The following is a 21,446-nucleotide window of genomic DNA, read 5'->3' on the forward strand; positions in this document are numbered from 1 at the left end:
GTACAGATGTTTCGAACCTTATGGAGGATTTCCATTTCTTTTGCTGGTTGCAGTTCGTAAATATTTTTGAAACATAACAGTTCAAAGTTTTATAATCAAATCTTAAATATAAAATACGAGCTTCATGAAATGGTAAATTTTACGGATTTACCGGATCTTTCGGAGGACCGGCATACGGCCATGAGAGCTCGAAATGCGCATGGTCCTTAGTAAATATATTTCGAAGCACATCAGAAAGAATGTAATGAAAATTCACGGAGTTATAAAAACCTGGTCATTCTATCGCGTGATCTCCGGAGAACCATCATGTTGCCATGCGAGGTCAAAATCTTTGTTGTACTTTGTAAAATACTTTTAAATCACAGGAGCTAAAAAAATAAAAGAAACGGATCTTTCAAAGGGCATATGACCATGTCCACAAGGATTGCTTTTCGTAAACAACTTTTAATGCAGAATAGAAAATTGACCACTTTTACAGATGTTCCATATCTTCCGGTGGACATGTAGCAATGCGAGGTCAAAATTCTGGTTGCACATGGTAAATTTCTTCCAGATGCACAGTAAGTTTCTGAAAAATTCTCGGAGCTGTAAAGTGAGTTTCACGAAATAGTAATTTTTACTGATGTTCCGGATGAGGTTCCAGATCTTCCGAAATAACATCATGTGGCCATGCGACTGCTGATTGCACTTCGTTAACCACTTTTCAAGCACTATTTTTTCCCTCTGTTCGGGACCTAACACCATTGCGACCAGTAATTTGATCTATTATAGTATATCCCGTGTTTTTAGTTTAGTGCATCACTATTGAGAAACGATGAAGTACACTCAGGTCTTTTTTTACACGGGGTATACGTACCGTGTAAAAAAAAACCGTGTTAAAAAAACCTACAAGATTTTGATTTTTCACATGCTTAAATGTTTTTAAAAAATCGGATTTTGATGCCATTTGTAATAATAGCATGCTATGGTCCATATAAACATATTTTAAAAATTTCTGTATTTGCACAAAAAATTGTGATTTTTTCTAAGTATGTCATTCGATTACCTATAGCTTGAAACGGATAATGTGATTGGAATCAAGTCAATAAGTTGTACCGTTGTTGAGAAATCGTTAAAAACGCAAAAGACCGTGTAAAAATAACAATGTAAAAAAAAACCGCGTAAAAAAAAACCTTGTAAAAAAATGGTGGGGTTGTGTACAAGACACAACCGCATGGTTGACGTAGACTAAGTTGAGCTGTTTAGTGAACTTCTCGTGCATTTTTCTTGATATTGATTTAAAATACAGTGGAAGTAACCTTTTATTTCGGTACTATGTATATATTTAAGAATTCATATTTTGTTAAACTTGGACCACTTAAAAATTCGAATACATTTATTACATTTGGTTCCTAAATTGCCATCAGATATGAAAATTAAATTTCGGATTGAGGACTTAAGGGATGAGTATTTATTAAACCCTGATAAATAGTTAATGTATAAAACCCGTTTATAAAAGAATGCATTTATGTTCAAGTTGTTTCTGTGATTTACAAACATATACACATCGTAAAAAAATGCTTACACAAGTGGAGGCCGCTGCTGGAGAAGACTATGTTCTTTGTTTAAGCAAATAAAATAATTAATTTGAGTACCCACAAGCTCACAACTTTATTGAAGATTTTATAAATTTACAAATACCCTAAAACTACATCGAGTAGGGAAAATGACGGCTTCGGCATGCCAGGCTATTTTCGGCAACCCAAATTGAAACACTATTTTCACTGGATTTTCTTACGAAAACACATCGCTGAATGCATGCAAACGATTCTTTATGCTTTCAGCTTCAATTTGACTATATTTTTACCACTGAGAAAAAGCAATCTAGCAAGGTTTTCTTGAAATGAAACACACGCACTACAAATTGCAGCTGATTTCAAGTTGCCGATAATAGAACAGCAGATTTACATGCAGTTCATATGGAACGGTTGCCGAAGAAAAACTGGTTGCCGACAATACTCGCTCTCACTAGAGAAGATTGGAGCTTTGTAAAAGCGTTTCAAAACAGTTTTTGACAATTCTTTCGACTGAAATTGTTAGAGCAGCTGGCAGCAAAAGATTGTAAACAAACCAATACTGCTTATGTGTGCGTTCCATAGAGAAAAAGGCTATAGAAAGAAGGTCGCTGCTTAGGCTGCCGAGAATACGTAAATTCCCCTAATTAAACTGTATGGGACTTGCGAGATCAGTATTACTTTTCAGAGGTGATTATTTAAGACATTTCTTCCTTGATTTTTAAAGAAATTCTCTGATTTTCCAGTAATAAAATGGAATTCCCTGAAATTAGTTATTAATTATGTATAGTATATAGTCGAAACCCTGAGGGGGAGAGGTAGCTCATCGATTCTTCCGGTTCGCCTCCTAGCATCGTGCTATAAGGTACCAGGCGATAACCAGGGTAGTTGATCGATAGCTCGATGACGTCATTTCGTTGGCGTCTGCAATGGGAAATTCTCATAGCATGCGTTGACGATGGGACGTTGTCGAGTTGTTGAATAGCAACTATCGTGGTAACTCACCGATTACCTGTCGATCTGCCAAATTTGGAAAGACGTCTGCATTGAATTGTCTCATATAATAATATTCCGCCCACTATATCACAAGAAATTGCGAGTAGCTGAGTGGAATGGAGATAAGTTAAGCATTGGGTACAGGACCAAGTCTCCCTTGGGTGGTGCCAAAAGATGAGCGCAATAGAATCATCAAGTTGCCATAAGGCACGGAATGAGACTATTGCATGGCTGGGTAGTCAAAGTCTTCCATTCGTTAGTCATTTCAGGTGGATTAGAACAGGTTTGGTTTAGGGTGGGCGTTGGCCAGATTTGGATTTATCAGATGTAATCCTGGATAGGACCCTGTCATTGAACGTCGCGTGAAAGTGGAACTTAATGAAGGCCTAAGTACTTTTTCGTAGTTTTTAGTTTTCGGATTTGAAAGATCGTCGGTTACAGTGGCCTGCTTACTGAGCAGAAAAACGCGGTCCTAGGTCCTTACATATCAATGAGATTTATGGTAAAATCGCTTGTGTATCGTGTATTTTGCGAAACTCGTTGTTGTCGTTGGTTCCGGGTTTGAATGGATACACAAATTTGAGCAACGGTATTATGTGATATGAGGGGCTCGGTGGCCTTAGAGCAACCGTTTTTGCTTACTGAGCAGAACATCATGAGTCTAATCTCAGGCCCATCCACATTCAAGATTCGTTAATCGTTTTATTTGTTAATATGACTACATGGTAATAACAGCAACTCGGTGATTAAAAAGGTGCTCGTCTGCCTAGTGGCAAACGTCTTTGCTTACTGAGCAGAAGACCGTGGGTTTAGTCCCAAGCTCCTTCGCATTATATGATCGTTAGAACATCAATTCAGCTTATCTTTTACCAAAACGAACCCTGCTGCAAACCCAACCCTCTTATCCAACATCCCAGTGATTCCTCGTGGAAGTGCAGAGGTGTTCTCGGCTTCCATCAAAGCGAGTATCATGTCAACACAATCCTTCCCATTCCTTTCTTGACCTGTGTTCGGGCGCGGCCGGCGCTGGTATTGCCTAATTTAAGATCACCAGTTTTTACACATTGAGGATGATTGCTAGTCCCAAGCATCGTCTATTGGTTCGCTGTGTAATTACAGCTGATCTGGCAGTAACAGAGTAGCAACCGTGGGCGGTCAATCAAGCTCAAGCTCAAGCTCAAGCTATAGTATATAGTCGAAACCCTGCACAAATCGAACTAGCCGCCTCCGGCTTGGTAACACCGTGCCTTAACCGACAAGGCTATCTGAGGTTAACCCTAATTTTGACACATGCCATCCCTTATTATATATTGCCCTTCTAGCAGTCGAACATATTATTAAAAGCACTATCGCGACTGCTTTTTGTCTACTGAAGTCTTTTTCCATGGAAATTATTTAAAACAAATGGTTCTCTAAACAAGTGGACATGAATGTTGTGGGATAATAAAGTTCCAAAAAAATACGCAATTTTTTTTCCAGCTGCATTCTCATTAGTTTTAAATTTGGTCTTTGAAGCAAAGAAGAGTGAAGATTGTATTTTATGATAACGCAACATGCAAAGTAGGGGAGCAAGGGGTGTAACCTCTTTGTTCTCCAATTTGGAAGACAACCATAATAAAAAATTATCATGCATCATCATCATGTACTTTACATGCAAAATATGATGTATAATATTTTTACCCTTGCGGTCGTCATTAGTTAATGGTAGGTATTTGTTTTTTTTCCTTGCTTTATGTGTTTGCGAGTGTAGGTCTATAGAAATGGAAAATGGTGCTCATTATGTCCCTTCCTCTCCTATCTATACAATACTGTAACTTTCATAAAATCAAACATTTGGTTTCCAATTAATAGGTGCTTATTACAACAGTAATTAAATTTTAAAGTCAGAGCAGAAGCTCGCATACTGGTTATCCCACTTGTTAAATGTTTTGTTGGTATGAATCATAGTTACGTGTCGAACGTATGCAGTTCCAAAGGTTGTTAATAATTAATGTGTATTTCCTACCTCGAGTTGAAGGACCTTCTCCAGCGTCTCAACCAGTAGATGGTGACGCATTACCTCTGACTGCTTTTTTGTTGGCCCGATATAACCGAGCTCTCTCTGCAGTGGTCTTGGGTCGTTTCGGAGAAACGTCTGCCTGACGATCCTTCACGCGCTTCCGGTAATTACGAACGTATTTTGCACTCAAACGTTGAGACATAGCACTGATTCGCTGTTCCACAATTTCTCAATAATTGCTTATTTTACTTCCAAGAAGTTTTTCGTTATCAAACATGCACTTCTGAGAAATAATGCGTGAATTGCAAGTAGTAGATTTTTTTATGACTTTAAATGATCTATATTTCTTGAATTTGTGTGGTTTACATGTATAACTTATCAAGTGACCCAGATGCGTCTTTTCAACTTTAGTTCCTTTGAAATTTCAATTATTATTAATTACAGTTCCTAGTCCTATCAGGCATGTTTTAAGTATGACCACTTTGGTGGGATTGGTTTGTTTTAAATTTGAAAAAGAAGACTACTTATAACTACTATTTACAACTATTACTAACCTACAACTACTATATACACCTCATCTACTATATACAAATTGCTTATCAAAGCATGTTACATTTTTGTGCAAATTTATTCTTAATTTCGTTAATTCTTGAATCTATTTTGGCAATGACTGCCTCTTCATGTAAATTTGTTATTCTAGTGTCGAAAGGACGATCAAGAACCATCCTCAGCACTCTATTCTGAGCGACCTGGATTTTGTTCCTGTGAGTCTGTGCACATGATTTCCACACTGGAGCTGCGTAGAGGATCGCAGGTGCTATGATTTGTTTGTAGACGGCCAGTTTGTTCGACCAAATCAGCGGATACAGACACCTAACCAAGGTAGAACACTTGACTACAGTTTTCTCTACATGCGAACGGAAGAGGAGCTTTTCATCGAACAACATCCCGAGATAGGTTACTTCGGCGGACCACTCAACCCTTGTGCCACCCATGATTACAGTACAAGATGGAGCCGGTTTCAGTTTGGGCGATTGCCGATGGAGGAACATGATCGCTTGTGTTTTGGACGCATTGATTTTGATTTTCCATGTGGTGGCATAATCAGCAAAGGTGTTAAGGCATCGTTGAAGTTTGTTCGTTATTTCGCGAGGCATCCTTCCTTTGACGGCTATTGCGGTATCATCTGCGAAAAGGAAAAACACGCAACCGTCACCGAGGGGAGGAATGTCGGAAGTGTAAATGCTGTAAAGCAAGGGGCCCAACAGACTGCCTTGCGGGACTCCTGCTGGGATGGAAAACGTGTCTGAAAGACAACCATTCAACGATACCTTTAACGACCTTTGCTGGAGGTAGTTACGGGTGATTTTAACCAGATGTAATGGGAAGTTGAAGTTAGAAAGCTTGTACACAAGTCCGTCATGCCAAACATTGTCAAACGCCTTTTCAACGTCTAACAAGGCCATGGCTGTGGACTTGGATACAGCTTTGTTACTTCGGATGTTATTCATCACCCGTACTAGCTGGTGATTGGTGGAGTGCCCCTTTCTGAAACCAAATTGTTCCGGAAGGAGAATGTTGTTTTCCTCGACAAACTTGAGCAAACGATTGAGAATGAGTTTCTCGAACAATTTGCTCAGCGCTAAAAGGAGGCTGATTGGTCTGTAGCTTGAAGGCAATGTTGGATCCTTACCGGGCTTGCGAATTGGTAGGATTTTTGCTACTTTCCAGATGCTTGTAAAGTAGTGCAGTAGTTCGGTTAGAAGAGACTGCACTATCATGCTGAGTCTCTTCAATATCAAGTTGAATATACCGTCAAACCCGGGAGCCTTCATGTTCTTGGTGCATTTCAGCACTGAGCAAATCTGTTGTACTGTAATCATATCCGCCGGAGGCACGACACAAGGGGAGGCATCAAGGTTTTGAACGTATTGCGCAACCTGATCTTCAAGCGGACTTTGGATATTCGAGCCAGGACCTTGGCTACCTTCCAGAATGGTCTGGAGCGGTCATCCAGATTCTGGACAACACGCCCGAAACTTTAATTTCGGAGTGAGTCCATTCTGGAAGCAATCTGCCTGTTCAGATCGGCCATTTCACGTTTTTTGCCCAGATCTACAGTCCTCTGAAACTGGCGTCTACGAACATTTCTCAGGCGAATCAAAAGTTGGGTGTGGGAATCAATGGCAATAAACTTACCCCTCACATGAACTTGTCAGACGCACACCTCGTCAGCCACGGTTATGGCTTGGTGGAGTCCTTCCAACGCTCGGTCGATGTCCTCCACAGTATCAAGCGGCGGGTTGTCGACGATGTGCCTGTCTACCACGCGTCCAAACTGGGCCCAGTTTACACGATGGTAGTCCTTGCGCAGGCTTGAAGCAGGAGCCACGTTGCAGCTCAATTCAGCCACCACCGTTCAAGGCTACCGGCTTGGACAAGCCGATATTTGTCAGGAACAGGTCTAGCGTCGATGGGTTGCCCGCCGGTGAGATAAATGTTGGTTCATCCGAAAACCAAACGGAGTACAGCCCATGCTGTGAGTGGTCGAACAGCAGACGACCGTTCTGGTTCTGCTGGTAGTTCCACCAGGCCTCATGGCGAGCATTCAGATCTCCTCCAACTACGAAGCGGGAACCGGTACGGGTGATGGTGGACAGATCCTTCTTGAATTTAGCCGCTAGTCCACTGCTGGCGGTACACTGTCGAGGGCAGTAGACGGCGATGAACTGGACGTATTCAGTCGACGACTCCACCTCCACACCAAGGGCCTCGATGATAGAGGGTACGGATATGGGACAGAGTGTGGTATTTTATTCCTTTCTTGACGACGACTGCAACACCACCCCCCCCCTGGAGCTGGTGCGATCAAGCCGGATAATGTTGTGGTCAGGCAACCAAAAGCTGTCGCCGGACTTTAGATGGGTCTCGGTTAGAAGGCCCACGTCGATGCTATGCTTGCGGAGGAAGTCGGCAAGCTCAATCTGTTTTTGCTCTTACAGAGCAAGCATTCCAGGTGACGATAGTTAGCGGTTTAGACGCCATACTGGATGATGAACCTACCGAGCACTTGGATCTGTTCGGGCTTATTGCGGCACTTACGAAGAGCACCGGACATGTTGACGAAAATTTCCATCAGTTCATCCGCTGAGAACAGATCGGGGTTGTTGTTTTGCGCTGTTGGTTGTCTCCAGAATCCAGGGGGGATGGAGAGCTTTGGCCAGCAGAATCACCGGACGCTTCTTGAGGGGGGGCGGGTTGCACCCGCGAATTCGCTTGCCTTTGCTGAGGAGCACGAAGAGGCGGAAAATCCTCCGTCCTGAATGCTGGGGTTTTGTCCTTCTTGCGTCCTGGTTGATTGTTGCTTGACGCCTACTTTCGGATGCGTTTGAAGTCCTCGCGTTTGGAGCACTGTCTGTCGGAACCTTGATGTGCATCACCACAGTTAGCGCATTTTATCGCCACGGCTCCATCCGCAGGGCAGTTGGAAGTGGCGTGTTCTTGAGCGCAGTTGCTGCAGCGTGGCTTGATGTTGCAGTTGCGGGTACCGTGTCCAAAATTGAGGCACCTCTGACACTGCGTTACGTCACGATGGCCGCCACGGTATGGCTCCCACCGTACGATGATGGAGTAGATCGATCGGATGGTTTGTAGCGCATTGAGCGTCACCGTCCCTTTCTGGAAGTGCACCAGGAAAAGACAATCCGGGTACGTCTTCACGTTTTCGTCTCTCCTTGTCATTCGGAAGACAGCGATTGGGGTCGAAGTTTGGTAGACCCCTGATGACTACCTTGAAGGGCTTCTCACCGGGGATGTCGTGCGTGAAGAATTCCGCCTTGGTATCCTTCAGATATTTCACGGCCACTTCGTACTCCGCTTTTGTTCGGACCATCACCTTGGTGCTGATCCTGCCGAGCTTAAACTCAGCTGCAACGCCCAGCGATGAGAGATCGCCAATCAGCGTGTTGAGTGGTACTTGCTTCACCACCAGTGGAGGAAGCTTGACTTTCGCCGCACTCGGGCCGGCAGAATTATCGATGGCGTCGCCGAAATCACCGATGTCGCTGGCGTTCGTCGCGGTAAAATCATCGCGTCCGTACCATCGGACTGTCCTTGTTGATCACTATCACTACAATTTGAAGTAGGTACCGGGCTACCCTCACCACTGTTCTTCTTCTCCGCTTGGTCACGAAGTCTGCTCCGGGAGCGCTGTCTTCCCATCACGCAATGCGACCGACACTACTGACGACGCGATGTGCAGTATATCTGCGAACGTTTGTAACAAACTATAGGTTTATCGAACAACTCGACAGAGCGAGCAAAGACCGAACTGTACTGCTTGACGTTCAAGCAGCTAATCCATGAGTTGAGGCTAGAAAGCAGCGCTCTTTAATATCTTTTCAGGTTAAAGCAGAATGATGTGCAATAAAGTGGTACTAGATTATGACGACTGGGTTTTTTGAAGAACGTTTATTTCACGAAAACAGTGATAAAATTATATCTTTTTATTTGTACATAGTACGATGCTTGACAGTACCACTTTTTCAATCGTTTCTTTTTGAAAATAATCGGTCGGCTTTTAGTGCGTAAAAATATTTCTGATCGATTGGTGATAAAATTATAGAAATTGGTCCAGGGATAGCTGAGTTATTAATGTTCAAAATATTTCATAATTTTGTTACATGTTCCATTTTCGTTTTTCACAAAGTGTACCCCCATATAGAAATCACAGACGTGGTCCTACGTTAAAAAAAGAGATTACAGTACTGTTCGGCTTACCGGAACTGGTTTCACCTAAATGATCTCGGTTGTTTCTTAACCAATCTTGAATCTGTTTCCACCAGTGCATTCAAAATTCCTTCTGGTATCAGGAAAAAAATACGAAGTTAAAAAAAAACCGAGAAAGTACCAAGCGATTAAAAAAGAAACTTTTTTGACATGCCTCCAAATAAACCGGAACTTCTATCGGAATAGTTATCCATTGGTTTATTCAAACTTCAATAAATGAAATTGGAACCATTTTCCTAAAAGTTATGGTCATTTGAAATTTGACAACATTTTGAATGTCGCAATCATTTTGTCTACCCCCTCTTCATATCTCCTTTATTTTGGCTCGGATTTTATTCCGTTTTAAAACGTAGCTTTCTTGGTACCTATATATATATATATGTTTTAAATAGGGCTTCGATCTAATTTTAGGCTGCTTAGTACCCGCGCTTTACGTCTATTTTTCGAGTGAATTTTTTTTTTTCACAAAATGAAATGTTTTCGCTGCAGATGACCTAACCTTTTGATTAACCTTTCCATATGTACCGTTAGTTCTGATAAGGGGTCCCGAAATATTTGTTTATTGTTGAAAATGCAAAACTGCTTCTGGCGGCTCAACTAGGCCTACGGATTTTATTGGGCCTATTAGCCATCGAAACGCCATTGGGGTTCTCTTTGGCCTATCGAATGGAAAGAAAAGAGAATTCGTGTGGGGTAGTTAACCCTACGATAGTTTGATTTCGCATGCTTTTTCTGCTGAACGGGAATTGGAGAGAAACGAAGCAAGTGTGTGCGTCGTTCTACAATGTTATAAATAAAAAGCTTGGTGGTATAGTCGAAAACGTAGACAGAACACGAAATAAAACAGATGAAAAATCTGCATCATATCATATCATTCGCTGCGGATAATGATAGGAAATGCAACTAACGTTGAATGCCATAAATTTATGCTTTGTGTGTAATATTGTGGTATCCGACTCTGCTCGGGTTCAAAGTCCAGGACCACATTGTACACACTCAGACATCATGTCATATCAGGAGTTCGTTGTTTTTATTTTTGAGTGCTATTCTCATTTGCAATGATCTACAGAAGCCCAACATAGCCCTGCAACGCTTTTATCACAATTGAATCCCTGCATCCAGGAGCCAACCACAAACATCATTCTCTCTGTATGCTGACATTTTTCGCAACTACTTCTAAAGTCAGTCAAACGCGTGTAAAGTGCACTTGTTCTCACCATCATATCTTAAATCACGCGCTTCAAAGTACCATCTTTCATCCAGAATCAACATGGAGTCCTACTCCTCCATCCATCCACCGCATCTCATCTCATCGCATTGCATCGCGTCGTCCTGCTGAATGTTCATATTCCAAAAGCTGCTTCCTTCTCATCATCGTAAAGCAAGCGTGAAATGGCTTGGCTGCCGTGGTAAAAGCGCAGCATTTTTTCCGCTCATTCTTTGCTTCCACTGCCAATGTCCAGATTCTTCAGACAACGACCGCCGGATCCGGAGAGAAATGAACCAGATTTATGACGCTCATTAGTGTTCCGCAGGTCGGAGGGTGGTTCGCGTTCATTTTGGCGGGAGGGCGGGTGTGAGGAGGCTGTGTGCAAGTTGCTTGTTGTAGAGTTGCCATTGTTCTGTGGTTGAACATGGGTGCTCAATGATTACGGGAGGATTACATGCAGTAGCTGTGAAAATGCTTTGTTCTTGCTAAGAGCAGTCGCACACGCTACCTTGACCATGGTCGTCTGGTGATCCGTCGTCGGAGAGCAGAACAGCAACGTGATGAGCGAGTATGATAAGGGTGAACCTCGACGACTGATGGATGGTGGGTTTAACCCGCTTGGATGCATGTAATTTTCCGATTTTTTTTTTGGTTCGAATTTATTGTCGTTTTACGAGATGAAAAGAGCTAAACCTTTGGGAGCGAAAGGTGAACAGAAAAAGTGAGGGATGGATGGCTTTTTCAGACTGATTGGTTTTTGGTTGATTGGTCATCAGCTGTTCATGTCCGTAATTCAGAACTCAACAAGCTTTTAATAGGAGTAACACAAATTGATGCGAATTGTTGTGGTAGAGAAATCGAAAATGTTTAAGGCTTATAAATATAGTATAAATTTACTCATAAACATCTTATCTGAAACCTTGTAATCAAGTCCACTCAACAAACGAGCTACCGAGATTATTATTGTCCTTAATGACGGTTACTTTGCAGCTCGTCCGATTTCCTCTAGAAGAGCTGCGGTGACCAAGCCAATCACTTCGCGCCAGGACCACCATCGCAATCAACTTCCCATTTTCAGCAACTGATTTCTTTCGCTTGTTCACTTGCTCAGATTCGTTTGACAATTACCAACTAATGGAAGCCACCGACCGGAAACCGCAGCGAAGAACCCACTTTTCCGCAACTTTCTCATTTTGTGTTGAAAACTCAACTCGAATTCAATAGGCACGCTTCCTGCAGCAATTGATTGGAGGACGGAGAGAAAGTCTCTTATTTATATACCGGGTGACGGCGAAAAGTTTCCTAATAACTTAGAATGGAGTGTCTAATGCAATGGCACAGCTAATAGCTTTACCGACAGACCTCTTTTGAGGATTCTTGAATTACCTAAGATAACGATGACTGTCACGGTTGCGTACAGATCATTGAAAACATGGGAAAATGTATTTTCCCCTCCCTAGAATTTCATCTTCGAACAGGCATTTTTGATTGGTGACGATTTTTGCGCAGAGGCTAGCATCCATGCCTCTCACGCCAAAGCTCACAAGTTCAAAGCTCATCCCAAGACAAATCACTGATCACCTAAAATGTGTTAAAGTGACTCTAATACCAAAAAAAAAAAACGAAGCCTGATCCATACAACATAAGAATGTCGCTTTGGGCCAAGACATTTTGACACATACCATTTTTCATAAAGCGGAATCATTGAATTATCCCCTACCGGTAATCTGTAAAATGTGCCCCACTGTTCCATTGTACTCGCATGAAATTGGATGAGTTTCGTCCATCGGAACAATTCTCTATTCCGAAGAACGGACCATCCCACCGCACACAGCTTCATCCGTCGCCCGCCATGGTCGTCACTTTTCAACATCCACTCAACCGAGACCAAAACCGAAACGACGAACGCAATTAGAATCAGAAAAAAATGGGAGCTAGATGGCGAAAAAAGCAACCAGTTGATAAGGATAAGTCCATCCCGTCGTCGTCGTCGTCGTAGTCGTTTTCAATGTCTGCCACTTGCAGCAGCCAACAGACAGCGGTCGGTTTGTGGGGGAGGTCATGCGTGGCTTTATGAGCGGAGACATACGTCGAATAAAGCCATCGCCCCTCGTCCGGTCGGTCATCCTCACCTCTCCTCGTTCCGGCATTGGACCGATCGGAGCCCAAGGAACCGGGATGGTCAGAGCGGTTTATGAATAGATTATAGAGATATAAGTGGGAAAATAATTTCCCCCGAGCTTTTTGCTGGTGCCTACGACGACACCGCGGTGAAGCTGTCGTACATTACGTGCTTGAGGGTCACATTCGGGCGGATGTGTGGGTGTGGGTGTGCACTCAATTTCATATGGGAAGTGTTATAATTTATCATCTCTGGGTTGACCGGTCGGGTCGTATTGTGGGAGCCTAAGAACAATTTTCGTTTGATTTATGGGCTATTTTGGGTGAGGCTTTGTGAGGAATACTAAAGATTTTGAGATACATTTGAAATGATTTATCAAATGATGAAAGGTGCTGAGTTTTGGGATTGAAATATTTCATCATAGCCCCATTGGTTAAAAATTCATAAATTATTCATCCGTAAGTCATACATTTAGGATGACATGCTACAAGAATGAGTGAGAGAATTAAAGTCCCAGCGATTAGGCAATCATCATCATCATATTTATTTATTTTTTCAGTCTGCATTTTAATTTTTACTTTGATCAATTGGTAATTTGAATTTTGGTCGAGGGTTGGCATGCTGAATTTTTTGCACAAATTGGTCGATTGTTGATTACTTTGAACTCACTTGACGAAACATGCATTATCTTGATTTAACCGGTAAAAAAGAGTTTGAGGTTCATAGAGGTACGTAAAACACAGAAGATTTGAGTTTAAGCTAAAATCTGTTCCCATTTTGGGTCACAAAAATGAAAAGATAAACAATGGCTGCACAACAATGGTTATAAATTGAAATTAGTTTCTTAAGCTTTTCCACATTTTAATCTCGTTATATCTCATTAGTATGTTCTCTCGCTTTTGAATCTTTGCTACACCTTTTGTTGAATATTTCCCTGAAAGGTGCGCATATAAGGGAAACCATCCCATTGTTGCGATACGTTAGAAGCCTATTGTTGTGTATGGAGATCTCCATATGCAACTATAGGCTTCTAACACTTCTAACGTACCGCAACAATAGGGCTGTTTCTCCTAGCACTGCACGCAAAAGCTAACCTTCCTTTTCGCCATGACTTACTTACTTGACGATCCTGCGCACCTCCAGGGGTGCAAAGGGCCTTTGTGAAAGATTTCCATCCTGTGCGATTACTAGATTTGGCCCAAGCCACATTTCGGTCAACGTTCGTAATTTCACTGTTTAGGCTCCACCGCCACGAGCCTCTGGGTCTGCTTCTGCTGCGATGTCCTGCTGGATTCCATTCCAGTGCTTGCTTGCAGATTTCGTTTCCGCTCCGCCGTAGCGTGTGGCCGACCCACCTCCACTTCCGTTCACGAATTTCTGTCTCTATCGGCTTCTGATGGCACAAACGATGAAGCTCGGAATTTGAGATCCAATTGTGGAGCCACCAGGCACGAATTATGTACCACAGGCATCGGTTGATAAACACCTGCAGCTTCTGAGTGTTCTCCGCGGATACACACCATGCTTCACTGGCGTTTAACAGCACAGACGTCACGTTCGAGTTAAAAATTCGGATTTTGGTGCGTCGACTGATCTGATTCGCTCTCCATGTATTTCGCAAACTGGCAAACTGGCCTTCTTAATCCGTGCACCTATGTCGCTCTTGGTGCCGCCGTCCGACGCTATCCGTGTTAACATCCAAAGATTTGGTCTTGTTGACGTTGATGGTTAGACTTGCTTCAGAGGAGCGTTCCACAAGGTCGTCGAGCTTACTCTGCATGTCAGAGTGCCGTTGTACTAATAACGCAACATCATCAGCCAAATCGAAGTCGTTGAGATGCTCCATGGTAATAGGCTGCCACAGCAACCCACGGTTCGGTACACGGTCAACGGCTCCAACCATGATCTCGTCGATTACGATGAGGAACAGTAGCGGTGATAATATACATCCTTGCCTCACACCCGCGATTACCCGGATCGGGTCAGACAAAGCTCCGTTGTGCAACACTCTGCATGAGAAAGCCTCATACTGCGCTTCGATGAGGTTGACGATCTTATCAGGGACTCCCTTGCGTCTCAGAGTCCCACAAGTTTTCGTGGTTTAGTCGGTCGAAAGCTTTTTCATAGTCAATGAATACCAAGTACAGGGACTCTTGGAACTCATTGACCTCCTCCAAGGTGATGCGGAGCGTGACAATACGGTCCACAGAGGATCTTCTAGCACGGATTCCTGCCTGCTGTCGTCGGAGAGTTGCGTCGATCTTCTCCTGTATCTGATTGAGGATAACTTTACACAGAACTTGGAGAACAATACACAGTAACATTATGCCTCGCCAGTTGTCCCATACAGTTGGATCCCTCTTCTTGGGGTCTTTTACCAAGACGCCCTTCACTCAGTCGGCATCTCTGCTGATATGCGATCGACCCCGGGGGCTTTGTTGGACTTCATACTGCGGATGGCTGCTTCTATATCCTGCAATGATGGAGCTTCAGTGTTGACGCGAGTAACGCGCCTCACCCTTGGCGGATCATGCCGAGATGTTGATGGTTGGTTGACCGTTGAATCTTCGAGAAGTTGTTCAAAGTGCTCAAACCAACGTTTAAACTGATCAGTGGGTCGGTGAGCAACTGTCCAGTCGCGTCTTTCACAGGCATCCTTGGGTTCATCCTTGTCCCGCTCAGGCGTCGTGAAACATCATAGAGGAGGCGGATATCGCCAGCTGCTGCGGCTTTCTCCCCTTCATCAGCCAGGGAGTCACCCCACGCTCGCTTGTCCCGTATACAGGAACGCTCAACTTCCCTTTCTAGAGCCGAATACCGCTGACGGTCCTCGTTCTTGGCTCCTCGGGTCCTTGCTCGCTCTATCACGGCTTTTGCTTCTCTCCGCTCCTCGATCTTCCTCCAGGTTTCATCGGTGATCCACTCCTTCCTCTGAGTGCGCAGCTCACCCAGGTTGTTCTCGCTTGTTTCAATAAAGGCATTCTTGATGCTCGTCCACTATTCTTCTTCGCTGCCACCTGCCGGAATATTAGCTGCGCGAGCCTCGAGTTCTTCGACGAACGATCTCTTCACTGCTGGGTCTTCCAGTCGGCGTGTGTTGAATCGCGACCCGAGTCTCTCCTCGCGCCGTTGAACCTGCGCAATGCGTAGGCGGATCTCACCGACCAGGAGATGATGGTCAGACGCGATGTCAGCGCTACGTTTATTCCGAATATCAAGAAGGCTCCGTCTCCATTTTCGGCTGATGCAGATGTGGTCGATTTGTTTCTCTGTATATCCATCACGGGAGACCCATGTGACTTTATGCAATGGGCGATGGGGGAAGAGTGAACCGCCGATCACCATGTCGTTGTTGCCACAAAACTCTGCAAGCAGCTCGCCGTTCTCGCTCATATCTTCGAGACCATGGCGTCCCATAATGCGCTCATAGTTCGAGTTGTCGAAGCCGATCTTCACATTGAAGTCGCCTGTGTAGATCTTGATATCACCTTTTGGAGTCTTATCCACGACAGAATTCAGTTGACTGTAAAAGTTCTCTTTGTCCTGCAGTTCGGCAGCATCGGTTGGCGCATTATGGTAAGGTTTCGGACCCGTGTTCTAAATCTGGCAACGATTATTCTCTTGGATTGGATAGGATAGGTTCCCACTTGATGAGCGCAGCCTGTGCTTGGGCGCTAAGCAGAAAGCCAACTCCACGATGTCGCGGAGCGTTTCACCTCGCATACCAGAATATAAAAGTACCTGTCCCGAAGGCAGCTTGTGTTCTCCAAAGTTCGGCCAGCGGACTTCACTAAGTCTCAGGATTTCTAGCTTCATACAGCGGGCCTCACTGGCGAGTTGTGCCAGTTTACCCGGTTGGGCGAGCGTCAGTACATGTTCCAATTCTTGTCCGTTGTTAGCGCTAAAGTCGTTGCCATAAAATCAGTTCGTAATCTTTCACTATAGGTTTCTGTAACAATTTGAAGGTTTCGGAGACAGAAGGTGGTTGGCCTAAGTTCTCCTATCGGCCGTGATGGGACTGTCATCTAGGGTATAGCTTTCGGGGAGAAGCATTTCGTATTCAGTCGGTGGATGCCAGTCAGACGCTGGTTGAGCCGCCCCTAACATTCTCGCTCGGGTTTTGTAAGCCACATCCTCCGTAAAGGATGCAGCTCCCCCTTCCCTGTGAGCATACGACCAAAGTTCCCACCGGGGTTGGTTACCCGATCTTCCCTAAGGTTACTCATACCCTAGCAGGGAGGAAGGGATAGGAGTTACTGGGCAAGAGGCTAAGGACCACTTTCACTTGTGTGACGGGTCTATTTTATAACCTTCAAATGTGCAAAGTACCGGTAGTACGCATTATCCCAGTCATTTGCCAGCCAATGAGAGTAAAAGAAATAGCAACGAACGGGTGTCAACATAAACACGGCAGAACTGTCAAAAATCGTGGGTGTGGAAATTGCTTTAGGTTAGGTTTCCCGCAGTGCTCTATTGATGGATATCATCTGTCTACTCGGAAAGGAATTGTGCAGTAGAATCTCACTGGCGTGCACAGGAAGGGGCAAGAAGGGGGCAATTGCCCTCCCCCTTATAAATAAGATTCTTATTTCCACATTTACAAAATTATGATATCAAATAACTTGATTTCTTGATAACTTGATTTGAAGGTAAAATAACTTCATTTCATAAAATAAGGGCACTAAAAGCCATTTATTGCGGCAATTCCTTTGAAATGGTGCCTGAAAATTGCACCACAAAGGTGCATGAAAGGACAAACTTCTATGAAATTTTTGGTCAAAAAATTGCACCACAAGGTGTTTCATGGAGAGTTAAAAGAAAAGGGTAAATTTAAGGTTGAAAAAATTCACCTTCGTGGTGGTAAATAGAAGAAAATGCTTCTTATTGAATATTTCTGGTGTAAAAATAACATCAAGGTGGTGCATGGAGAGCCTAATCAAAATAAAAATTGGAAAAAAAAAATGAATCACGTTGAAAATTTGGAGGTCCATAACTGAAAATTTCTGGTGGAATGTTCGCTACACTGAGGTGAATGTAGAAGCAAGGTTTATTCATTTTTCTGGTTAATAGTTTGCATCGTTCTGATGAATGCAAGCTTCATTGAAAATGGTATAAAATTTGCAGCATTCTGGTGCATGAAGAGGCAAAGCCTAAAAATTGCACTACGAAGGTGCATGATGAAACAAACTTCCCTGAAAATTTTTCGTGTACCGTTCTGGTGACTGGAGGAGCATGCTTTATTGAAAATTTCTGTTGAAAAATTTGCATCGCTCTGATAAATTAAATGAACGAAAAATTTCTGGTGGAAAACTTCCACTGGTCTGGTAAATGAAGGCACAAACTTTAGTTAAATTAAGCTATATTGAAAATTCCTGGTGGAAAATCTGCACCGTTCTGGTGAATGGATGGGCAAGCATTTGGAATATTTTTGGTCTTAATTTTGCATCCTTCTGCTGAATAGAGAAACAAACTTTAATAATAATTTCTGGTGATAAATTTGCACCATTGTGATGATTGGAGGGAAGCTGCTTTACTGAAAAATGATGATGAGAAATCTTAAAATAGGGGCAAGCATTATTTGGCGGAAAACCTGCAACATTCTGATTGTAGGAGAAGCAAGCTATACTGAAAATGTCTGGTGAAAAATGGAGCAAGGAAATCTGCACCAATCATGAGATTGGAGAAGCAATTTTTATTCAAAATCAAAATCAAAATCAAAAATCACATTGACCGCCCACGGTTGCTGCTCTGTTATTACCAGATCAGCTGTATTTACACAGAGAACCCCGAATGCAGGTCAACTAGGGAATGGGAAGGAATGTGTTGACGTGGTTACTCGCTGTGAAAGAAACCGAGAAATCCTCTGCGCTTCCACGAGAAATCACTGGGATGTTGGATGTGGGGAAAGGTTGCACGCACACGCAGGGATCGTTTTTGGTAGAGTGATTATAATACACACACACACACACACACGCACACACACACACACACACACACACACACACACACACACACACACACACACACACACACACACACACACACACACACACACACACACACACACACACACACACACACACACACACACACACACACACACACACACACACACACACACACACACACACACACACACACACACACACACACACACACACACACACACACACACACACACACACACACACACACACACACACACACACACACACACACACACACACACACACACACACACACACACACACACACACACACACACACACACACACACACACACACGCGCGCGCACTCATCCAATTTCTATTTTTAGATCAGGACCCACACTGTGGTAAGTGATGCGCTCGGTGTTAACGAAGAATTTGTTTTCATTAAAATCTAGTGGGTATAGAATAAGGCAAAGTGAAAAATTGCAAGGAAGGGGACGGGCCTGGGATTGAACTCCCGACCTTCTGCTCAGTAAGCAGAAACGGTAACCACTGAGCTACCGAGCCTCGTCAAGAGATTGGAGAAGCAATTTTTATTGAACATTAACGGTGGAAAATTTGCATCGTTCTGATCAATTTAAATATTCTGGTGTAAAATTATTGTAAGGATTACGGCTTTTCAGTCTAACGGATAATCAAAACGCTACTATGTTTTATGTCCGACGTTTCGGCCTTGGGACTTGGCCTTCTTCAGGGGATCTACAAGTTTTATTTACAATTAATACATTGAACATTTAGCATTGTAACTCTAACATTATTTTTTACACAAAGACTCACATAAAGTTGTACCGTTTTTCGTTCAGCGTCTGAAGCTTCACGATCGGTTGTCATAGCTTTTTTTCTCGGTTCTCTTCCAAGATATCTGCAAACGTTAGAGTTAGTTTTTTGAAAGCTTAAAATACCTACAGCTTTTACCGCATTGGAGAGATAGATGCGTTGGTGGATATTCTGTGTTGTTTTCTTGCTACCTTTTTTTTTATATTACCACCTACTATGACACCAAAATGGACTCTGACATACATTGATACATAGTATAATACAGGAGAGCAAAATCGAGAGAGAGAGATACTATTTCTTATTCACTATTGTTGCTTGGGTATTGGTTTGTAAAAATGGGATAATCGTTGTTGGTGATGGGCTTCATTGGTTGTTGTGATGTTGTGAAACTGGAGATAGGGTTGATTCTGGTGGGGCTGCGGTAAAGGGATGTGGTAGTGGAGCTGGTGGAATTGGAGGTGGTGGAGGCGGTGGCGGTGGTGGTGGATGTGGGACATTCGTTTTGGTTTTGTGGCTCGACTTCATTATTGTATGCAGAACTCCTGAATATATAGAACTTATACCTTCAACATCTGTCCTATAGTTTACGGTACGTGGTGTATTGTATATGTGGAAGCATTCTAACATTGGTAATCTTGACGCAATGAAGGATCTGTCCATAATTTTGGCTTGGTCCAGTACAAATCGGTGTTTGTATTTTATACAGTGATCGATTGGTGCTGTTTTGTTGCCTATCTCGATCATTGCTTGATCATTGTATGTGTGACCCGAATTTAGTAGGCCTTCAAGTTTGTTTACATTGGACTTGTGGCCACTTATTCGGGTTTTTAGCTTGTTCGTAGTCATACCTATATAGCATCCCTCACAGTTTCGACAGGGAATGTTGTATATGACGTTATGTTGCAGCAACGGCTCGACTGGATCCTTCACGTTTGTATATAGCATCTTGGGAGTGTGTATATTGCTGTTGGCAATTTTGATCGACGGATAGTCCTCTTGCAGACATCTGATGATGGAATTGCTCAGATTCGGAACGTATGGGAGAGATACATATTGTGTTGGTTGCTCCTGAGTATTTCGTGGTTCACTGTTGTTTCCAATGTTGTTCGTGTCATTGGTAAGGATAACACGGTTGACGATGCGATTGATCAGTGTTGTGGGATAGTCGTTTCGTCGAAGATGGAAGTGCGCAATCTGCTTAACTCGTTGGTTATCCGGGCTCGATGTTAGTTTCTTAACACGTTTCGTAAAGTTCATGATTACGTTGACCTTTTGCTGCATCGGATGTAGAGAGTAGTAGTTGAGTAATCTCCCTGAGGCTATCGGTTTGCTGTACCATTCAGTTGATAGCGATTGGTCCATTTCTCTTGTAAAATGTTATGGGATCAAGTTTGTATTGAAAATTTCTGGTGTAAGATTTGCAACAATCTACTGTTACTGTTACTTTTAGTTTTACTTTGACTAGCACGACTTTTACAACATCCGCAAAACTCGCATTTTCTTGAAAAACAACATCATCATTATTATCACTATTTTGTATTTTACGTTTTTTGCGTCCTAGATGAACTGCGCTGATCATTCATTACAGCTAATTGGTTTCCCGCATCAATTTAAAAAAATGAACTTTTCATATTATCAAATTTCTCACAAATTAAATTTTCAAGACCATTTACATTTATTCTTCCCGCTTTTAACCGCGATGTCCACCTGAGCAGCAATGTGATCTCGCATGCCAGTGATCGAGTCCAAGAGTTGAAAAACCTTCTTCATCTCTTCCTCTATCCTTTTGACCCGCGAGATCAGATCATTCTGCTCGTCACAACTCTGATCAGATAGACAACTATCACACTTGAACAGAACACTTGCATTATCTGCTATAAGCCTCGCCGCAGTCTTAGTGAGTGCCGCACAAGCAAAATGGAACGTTCCATTGCACGGACCTACACATGTAACTGGGAGCCCACTCATAGCAATAGACTGCTCGCATACATTACACACATCCATTTTACCA

General features: G+C 43.1%; 1 protein-coding gene across 1 annotated transcript in view; it reads right to left on the minus strand.

Annotated features, from left to right (window-relative positions):
• The window catches only part of LOC135714959 (uncharacterized), a 64,291-nt gene extending 43,494 nt beyond the window's left edge, over window positions 1-20,797 (minus strand). The window contains exon 1 of the mRNA XM_065238363.1: window positions 20,284-20,797. Within this exon, the coding sequence (XP_065094435.1) occupies window positions 20,284-20,797 (514 nt within the window). The remainder of the gene's footprint in view (window positions 1-20,283) is intronic.
• Window positions 20,798-21,446: the final 649 nt, after the last annotated feature.

The sequence above is a fragment of the Ochlerotatus camptorhynchus genome, unplaced genomic scaffold (genome assembly GCF_037179485.1).
Source record: "Ochlerotatus camptorhynchus isolate MF236.1 unplaced genomic scaffold, CSIRO-AGI_Acam_v1.1 ptg000767l, whole genome shotgun sequence".
In the NCBI taxonomy this organism is placed as follows: Eukaryota; Metazoa; Arthropoda; class Insecta; order Diptera; family Culicidae; genus Ochlerotatus; species Ochlerotatus camptorhynchus.